The sequence below is a fragment of the Curcuma longa genome, chromosome 11, assembly GCF_044706935.1.
Source record: "Curcuma longa cultivar G26 ecotype Majalengka, Jawa Barat chromosome 11, ITB_CL_G26_1.1, whole genome shotgun sequence".
In the NCBI taxonomy this organism is placed as follows: domain Eukaryota; kingdom Viridiplantae; phylum Streptophyta; class Magnoliopsida; order Zingiberales; family Zingiberaceae; genus Curcuma; species Curcuma longa.
The window spans coordinates 27,935,244-27,944,109 of record NC_133871.1 but is presented as its reverse complement, the minus strand read 5'-3'; the positions used below and the strand labels follow the sequence as shown (position 1 = coordinate 27,944,109).

At 36.3% G+C, this 8,866-nt stretch overlaps 2 protein-coding genes across 5 annotated transcripts; both read left to right on the top strand.

Annotated features, from left to right (window-relative positions):
* The first annotated feature begins 656 nt into the window (after window positions 1-656).
* LOC141837506 (U-box domain-containing protein 70-like) lies at window positions 657-3,711 on the top strand. Its single transcript, XM_074724889.1, has 8 exons — window positions 657-861; window positions 1,169-1,290; window positions 1,461-1,555; window positions 1,748-1,821; window positions 1,954-2,093; window positions 2,205-2,327; window positions 2,666-2,809; window positions 2,913-3,711. The coding sequence occupies exons 1-8, from the start codon at window positions 657-659 to the stop codon at window positions 3,612-3,614; spliced, it is 1,605 nt and encodes a 534-aa protein (XP_074580990.1). The 3' UTR covers window positions 3,615-3,711.
* Window positions 3,712-4,212: 501 nt separating this feature from the next.
* On the top strand, window positions 4,213-7,722 carry LOC141841669 (uncharacterized). 4 transcript variants are annotated; one of them, XM_074729849.1, is made up of 6 exons: window positions 4,213-4,353; window positions 5,490-5,594; window positions 5,782-6,026; window positions 6,517-6,604; window positions 7,288-7,354; window positions 7,436-7,722. In XM_074729849.1, exons 2-6 carry the CDS (start codon window positions 5,539-5,541, stop codon window positions 7,487-7,489), a joined length of 510 nt encoding a protein of 169 aa, XP_074585950.1. In that variant the 5' UTR covers window positions 4,213-4,353; window positions 5,490-5,538; the 3' UTR covers window positions 7,490-7,722. The 4 variants fall into 4 exon arrangements, with proteins under 4 accessions (XP_074585950.1, XP_074585953.1, XP_074585952.1 ...); XM_074729852.1 differs by having other exon boundaries at window positions 5,777-6,026; XM_074729851.1 differs by having other exon boundaries at window positions 5,768-6,026.
* The last annotated feature ends 1,144 nt before the right edge of the window (window positions 7,723-8,866 follow it).

Here is an 8,866-nt window from a genome sequence, read left to right as displayed (position 1 = left end):
TATGAGATGAGTTTCATCTTCTAGCTAGGCCTTTATTTATTTATTTATAATTATTATCGGATGAGGAGTTCCAAATTGCAAAACTGACAAGCAGTCAATTGTTTGGCCGGCTGATGAATACTATTTCCTCAGTTCGTTGGATGTTTGTTTGTGTGAAATTAAACAATCAAACGAACTAAAGAACCTCTTTCCCAATGATGCACTCAGCATTCATAATTGAGACTCCATCTTCTAACCAAATCCGTTAGCACTTAACAGCATCTGCTGATAAAAACGAAGCATCTGCTGGTGAGAAAAAAAAAAGAATTTTTTATATATTCTTTTGAACAAATCCTGGTGTGCATAGAGGCAAACCATTCAGTTTGTATTGAGATCATTTTGCACCTGGATTCAAGCATTCATAACTACTGCCAAACGATACGACAGTATGAATAGGGAACAACATCACCTAGAGCAATCAGTTGGATAGAAACAAACGCGTTTAAGTCACTTCAAGGTTTAATTTTCCCCTGCAACTGCCATTGTTTAATCAAAAAACCATTCAGTGCCTTTCAACTTCCTTGTTTCTGACGGTTGTCGGTTACTTCTTATGGTTCTACATTCGTCTTTTAAATCGAGAGGAAAATAACATGTGAGTGGATGAGTGTTGGCTAATGATGGATCCAATTCCAGACCTTGGTTTAGAACCTGTAGCCGAAGGAGCAATTGGGAAGTTCAATAGCTGTGAAACCATTCATGTAGCAGTCGGAAAGGAATATAAGAAAGAAAAGCAAAACCTGCTCTGGGTGATGAGGAATTTTCCACGAGACACCATAGGCCTTGTTCATGTGCACTGGCATTCAAAATGGATACTCACTGATTGTAAGATCTCTGAACCTTTCACTTATTGTACAGTAGCTATCGTTTACAGAGATGTAAGATTCATCTTTCCTTGTCTTTTTTTTTTTTTACCGATTTTGTTTTTGGTACTTGATGAACTCTATTCCTTGTGGGATCTAAGATTGTTGGCATATCCATGCATACTCTTTCCTCATTTACTAAAAACGAGTAATGTTAGTATGCAATTTGTAGACAGTAATTGATAAACTTTATCTTTGAGGTTAAACTTCAAATTGTCAACCTAAATTAGTTGTTATGATTACAAAGTTGTTTACATGCATGCTTGCAGTCGGAGTTAAGTTTAAATACGAGTACGGGAATGAACAATCTCAAGCAATACACAGAGATGACGAGAGAAGAAAGATGCAAGAACTGATAGATGATTACAAAGATTTGTGTGCTAAAAGGAAGGTAGCACTCAATCAACTTTTCTCTATGTACTCAGATTTACATTTTTTTATTTTTCATTTATTATCTCTTCTTTGCACATGCTACTGTTTAAAATGTGAAGAAATTTTACACTTTTCTTGATGCACTCAGATTTGTGTATAATGTTCATCTTAAAATCTCTTGGCATCAAGGTCACAGAACGTCACACTGAACGCGAAGATGTAGTTGAAGGAATTAAATGTCTTGTTGAAAAATACCAAATTAAGCGGCTTGTCATCGGTTCAAGGTATGCGCTCGTATGATTATCTGTCATATTCTTCAAATACGATCCAATTTATGCTAGTTTGAGTATCTTTGTGAGTAATTTAGACTTAAGCATCTTAAGCTATGGTTCAACTTTGTTAATTGTTAACTAAGTATACAATTATATTTTTTCCTTTTTATGAATTTCCAGTTGATTCAATAGCTCAAAATGCAGGTCCATGGCAAATCAAATCTCTCTCCTCCAGGATTGTCAGATCTGGCATGTTCGAAAAGGAAAGCTGATATCCAGTAGGTACGTTTAATCCTAGAATTTCATCATAATCACTTGTTTAGATTATCTTACTAGCAAGGTCCCTGTTTTTTTGGACCATGCATGTAGATATGAAAACTGCTACTTTACCTTCTTACACTGGTAATCAGATTTCCTTGCAGCGAAGCTATTTCTGAGAAAATTAATGTGCATGCACAGCGAGAATCTGGAACTCATCAGGTTCCTGCATCCAGCCAGCATTTCGGATGTCAATTATGGTCAACTTGATGCAACACCAGCAAATGAACTGGTATGTAAGAAAAGCCCCCATGAAATTATGCAAGCAAAAAAAACCTTCTTCCTCGTTTAGTTTTGTCGATTTGTGCTCTGTTGGTAAATGCCTTTCTGTGGTTGTGTATAGGAAGAGAGAGATGATACCGATCAGGATTTTGGAGAAGTTGTAAACATGAGGCAAGAGGCTCTGAACTACTTGTTCAGACAATACAACAATGAAAGAGACACCACGAGTTCAATCTCACTCGAGGTTTTCGTTAAAATAAAGAACACACCAGGTTTATGCATGCGTAGATTATAGGTATCAGTGTGTGTGACTTGTTCATGCACATAAATGATAACAATGATAAGTGCAGCGCTGATATGATTTAGTTTTAGTTTTCTGAGAACCAGCTAAAGGTTACTGATTGCAGTTAGAGAGAATTGAAATGCTACTTCAAGAAGTCACTTTGTCAAACTGAACAAGAGAAGCCTGGCTCGGGCAGGACGCCCAGTTGAACTTGACCAGCGGTAGTTTCAATAGGAGAAGAAAAGATAACGATGACCCAGCAACTCCATCACACATTAGACAGTTCACTGAGACTCAAGGCAACTGACAACTTCAGCGAACGGAAAAGAATAGGAGAAGGTGGATACGGACCAGTCTACAAAGCAAGGCTCCTAGGAAATGACGTAGCCATTAAAATGCTAAGCCCCAAGAGTAATCAGAGCCAAAAGGAATACCATCAAGAGGTAAATAATCGTAGCTGCAAATGCTTCTAGTCTCTTGTTGAATTTCGATTCAATTTTACATATTGAATACACATGTGTATGAAGATTTTGTTGCTTCTCGTAGGTGAAAGTATTGAGTATGATCGAGCACCCTCACATTGTCAAACTCATCGGAGTTTGCTCAGAACTGTCAGCTCTTGTCTACGAGTACTTGCCCCATCACAGCCTGAGCCAAAGGCTTGCCCGAGGTCTGAAGTGGCAGGATCGAATTCGAATTATCAGCGAGCAGCGCTCTGCTCTCGTCTATCTACACTCGAGCCCCAATAAAGGGCAGCCGATTGTGCATGCAGACTTAAAATTCTCCAACATACTCCTCGACGAGGACGATATCAGTCGGCTTAGTGACTTTGGCACTGCGAGGTTAATGCATCGGGGTTTATCAAAGAAGACAACCTTCTGCCACAACACCAACCCGATGGGCACGCCCGGATACATGGACCCTGCATTCGCAATGAGCGGAGAGCTGACTCCGCAGTCTGATGTATATTCATTTGGTATCGTAATTCTGCGGCTGCTGACGGGTTTGCCAGAGCTGAACATTGCAAGGCGAGTCGAGGAGGAGGCGATCAGGAAAGGAGCTGTGAACTGCATCCTCGATGCGTCTGCTGGAGACTGGCCAGCGGCGAACGCCAAGCAGCTGTTGCAATTGGCGTTGAGGTGCTGTAATATCGATAGGAAGAGAAGGCCCAGCCTCAGGTCGGCAGAATGGAGAGCACTCGATAGACTGCAAGCGATGGCTGCTAATTCCTTCGGAAGCTCCATTTAACCATCAAATTCAGGATTTGGAAATTGCATGCATGGATTATATTGGAAGGATCATGGTTTGTTTCTTTTATCTTGAAGTTGCAGATTAAAGTACAAGCAAAGAGTTTGTATCTTTGTATAGTTTCTCAATCATTAGATCGGAGTAAAGATTAAATTGTTATCATTCTGAGCTCTCTGGTATTTAATTTTCTTCTTCCACCAAATCGCCCATTGCCTTGGTTAGATTACAACGCGAAAATTTTATCTCCCTTAACGTAGGGATGCATTTTATTTGATTTAACATTTTTTCATTTATAATAATTAGTTTAACATATGCATTAGTTTTAATTATATAGAAAGTTTCTAAATTTTAAATAATATTTTACTCCTCGATATTGCTGTTAATTCTTTAATAGACAATTCGTGATTTTTATATTATTCTGTAAATCTTTGTTAAAAAATAATATTTTATCATAAAACTATCAAAGGCGCCAATCGATTTTAGAAAATAAAAAATAAAGATTACGGGTGAAGTTTTTCAAGCTCAATGAACGGCTCAGATTCTTCTCTTTGACACCGTCGAAAGGAAGGGAAGGTTCAGATGCGGACGATCGAGAAGAAGCAGCGTGTCGCACCTCGATTAATGCTGCTCGTTGCCGCAATACCGCGGGTGAGCGACCGGAATCTAGGCAAGCAGCAATCCAATCCCTGCGTTCAACCCCAAACGATCCGTTTGAAGAATTCCACCGATCTCGCCGAAGGTATGCAATTCTGCTCCTCGACTCGCCCTTCTTCCCCGCGTGTTGTATTGAAATACGGGAATTGATGCAGAAAGGTGTTGGGTTTCTCCCTGAAATCTAGATTCGGTTCGAGGCTTGCCTGTTCATCATATCAAAATGTTCTTTTGGATTGCTCAGTAGGCTTCTTTTTGTTACGATGTGTTTTTTTTTTTGTGATCCTTTGTTTTTCTCTCTAAAAACCAAGCATTCTTCTGTTCTATGGCAGACATCAAATTGGGCACTTTTAGATTTGATGAACGAGGCAGAGGGGATGAAGTTGGTTAGTTTGGTTTGACGGCTATTTAATTCTTGCCAAATGCAAGATCTGTTGATATGTATATGAATAGGTCGAAAGATCTCTCTAGGTGTTTGGCTCATAATTTTGGATTAGGGTTCTGTACAATCTACATTTGTTTGATGGTTAATGAAGGTCTGCATTGGGCGATGAGCCCTTTTTCCTTTGGTCATGCTTAGACTTAGGACCTTATACTAAGCCCAGCTCGAGATGGAATTTTGGTTGAATTAGAGCAAAATGATGTGGGTGGTTGCCTGTACGCAGTGTACTCACGTTCCTAGCTAACCAGGATTACTAACAGGATAACATACAATCACCAGGATCCTTACCAAACATCATCGTTGGATACCATCAGACTCGTCGAACAATGCAAAGATGATGAGCTAGTTTGGTGGGTTGATGGGTTTCTTTAGTCCGACACTGCAGGATATGATGGCATGCATATTAGTAGATTGAAATATTCCAATAAGTGGTTGGCTAACCATTTTCTAGTAGATCTATTTCCCATCTTCTTTACCTTTTGCCCCAATCTACTATTCTGATGATCTAACAAACACATTGAATTGTAGGATTGAATTTTATTTCTATTATTATGGAAGCATATTAAATCCATGTAAGATTTATTTTCTTCATATATTAGCATCCATATGTGACCAAGACATTGTCTACCACTGAATCGGGATTTGTGCTCAATTGACTAGATTGTGCTAATTCAGCATTAAAATCATAACCTGTTAAGTATGGGCTTAATTACCACAATAAAATGCTTCATCAGCTACTTTCTATTTGAAACTTATCCAGTTTTTTACTTTTCACTGAATAGGAAATTTGGAAGCTATGTCCTGCATCACTAGTTGAGTTGTCATTTAGGCATGATTTTGACGGATGGATGCTGCTTCGAAAGACGCCTACTTTTAGCTTTCATGGGGTAAGCATTTCTGTTTCTCAAAACAAGAAGGACTATTCTTTCTAATTCTGTTAAGTATGGATTTGTCTCTTTTGGATAATCTTAAAATTGTAATCTTGAAATTATCTTTGAGTGTAATTTTGCATTTCCGAATCATAAAAGCGTAGCATGGACACAAGTTAGTTTCTTTCAAGTTTGTGCAGAGCAGCTGTTGTTTGGGACTCCTAGGTGATGCCAGATCAAGTTTAGAAAGGACACTAAAGTCACCCTTCAAAAGGGATCAGCCTTCAAGAGGTTGGAGAAGGCACTCCTCATCAAGCCTTATAGATATGGAGAATGATGTCAACAGCCTTAGCTTGCTTGATGCACACCAACCTTTAAGTCTCACATCTGTTTGTGAGGACACAAAAGTTGCAGTAGAGAATACAAAAAATGACTCCGTTGTTAACCAAGGTTCGTCTCAAATAGTTGAATGGAATATCCATATCTGTTCATTATCTTTGCAAAATTTAGGACAAAAATTCATCTTTGCCCATTATATTACTATTAGCTTTTGGTTATGCTCATGGTCTTTATTTGTCTACTTTGTTCCTACATATGTTACCTTTGTTCTCATAACCAACAATTAGTTCTCATAACCAACTCACCTAGAAATTTGATGTTCATTAACATTTTGCAAAGAAAAGAATGTGATCAACAGAGATGACTATTCAATCAATTGAAAAGACCTCGTTTTTACATCTTATGATAACTTTCTTATTCGGTGATTCAGTGATTTATTATCATTTCAGCATATGGCCTTAGTGTTATATCTATATGACAAAATTTTCAATAAAATTATGTTGTTCAACATCCTTTCTTGTTTCATGGTTTATTTTTGGCTTTGTGTAAAAATTTTGCAATAAACCTGTCTTTATGCAAAAATGTATTTCATCTCTTTTAGGCACTATAGCTTGGAATGAGATGAGACGAAAATGGTTAGGAGACAATTCAAAAAAATGCCGCAGAATACCAAGTGAACCATCAATAACGTAAGACATATGTGTTATTCTAGTTGTAAGAGTCACTTTGAGCATTGTTGTGTATTGTATAGAACCATTTGCATTCTTTGATATCTGGCATTTTCTCTTTGTGATAATAATTTCCTTTTTAGCTTTCCAATAGTTTTAAAGGCATTTTGATATTTATAGTATTCCTACTTTATTATGGTTGTTAGAATAATCTAGACATTAGTTTTTCTTAAATAATTACCATCAGCTATGGTCATCTTAGAACCAAAGTAAGTTTGACTTGGAGTTAAATCCATGCTAGAGTAACTAAAGAAATTTGATGCGTAGGACACAATACAAATGAATTCGTCTCAGAATTTTTATAATTTGATAAATGTTGTGAAGTCATAATTGTTGCAACCATTTGAGATCAACTACAAAGAAAGACTATATCGCTAGTAATTTATATGTCTTAAATCACTTCTAATTACATTGTTTCTCCATCTTAGAAATCACTCTATTTCATTAATTTTTGTGTTATTTTTTAAGTGTGCTACATTTTGATCCATGCAATATGGAAAATCTTGCAATGATGTGTTATATTTTTTTGCCAAAATTTTCTGGTAATTCCCCCCCCCCCCCCCCCCCCCCCCCCCCCCCCCCCCCCCCCCCCCCCCCCCCCCCTATTGACTTGTTAACCTTCGTTTCTTTTATTTTCTTTTCAGCTGGTTTTCAACATACGATGACTTGCTATCCACTAGTCGACCCTTCCCACAGGCAATTCCATTATCTGTGAGTCAAATTCTTTTTAACTCACTCCATGCATTGTTTTATATCTTGCTATATACTTGAACACCATACTTTATTTTGCAGGAAATGGTTGATTTTTTAGTTGACATTTGGCAGGACGAAGGTCTCTATGAGTAGCTGATGATTTAATATCTTCAGTCTGATCTAATGATCATTTTCATGTAGTTGTATCTGGTTTGTCACTTGCTCATGGAACTTATATATATTTACATTTCGATTTCCAAATAGTACAACGTTAAATATGTTTCAAGTCACTCATTACTATACTGAAAAAAGGTCTGCTAATAAGATTTGCTTGTGGAAGGATGGGAGAAGTTTAAAACAATGGACTAGTAGGTTAGACAATTTAATTGTGCTTGATTGTTTCATAGTTTTATTGTTCCTTTTTGTATGCCAATTGGTGGGTACTGGAATCTATTTACTGTTCCTATTTTAAATTATGAATCTTATATTTTATGCAATTATTACTAAAAAAATATGTAAATTCATAAATTATATATACTTGCAATGACTTAACATGCTATAATAAATTGTATGCCCTACCAACTATTGTAGTATAAGGTCCACTGCTCTGGTATAAGGCCCTACATGTATAGGAAAGACATTAATTGACTCATAATTTTTCACACAATGCAACATTTATTTGACGATCAAATTTATAGAGTGAAAAAGGAATGGATAATTTAAGAAGGAAAAAGCAAGTTGCAGCATTTTGGAAGGTATGATCCATGACATTGCTTTGATGTGAAAAAAAGATGTATTATATATTATACTATAACTGAATTAATCTATTTATAAAAATAAATTATGTTTTAAATATTAGTTTTATGTTCTTTAAAAAGTTTACTTAATATTACATATTGTAAGTTTTTGAAAAATATATAATTATTTTATTATCTTATATAAATGTTTAATAATCCAAATGTCACTATGCAAATTAGAGGTTTTGATTATTTGGCATAAACTAAAAAAGAACACAAATAAATAAAATTTTGTAACTTGGGAGTTTGGTTTGATTTGATTTGATTTTTTTTAAATACCAACTTTGTCTATAATTTTTCATAATTTTTTAAGTTACAAAATGAACTAAGAAAAAATTGGTCTATAATTTTTAAATACCAACTTTGGCTTTTTTGTCCCCCAGTATCTGTCTTTTGTCTATTACAGTGTTTGGGGAGGACCATTTCGATGACAGAAAAAAATCCGTATAATCGATAAGAGAGGATCTGAATTGAAAATTTTAAAAAGGAAAAAAGCTGCCTCGAAAATCTTTGTTTAGCAGGACCAGTTTGATTCGAGCAGAGAAGCTATTTATATGGCCCTAAAAACGAGAAATTAAGAAATTATGCAAAAGAGGGCATTTATTAAATATAATTTGGAAGAAGATTGATGTGCTCCGTCACATGATCGTTGTCTTTTCCCTGTGCCAGCATATCAAAAGACAAATAGTAGCCCGGGGCCACGGTGTAATAGTTCGGCTCTTTAGTGAATAAT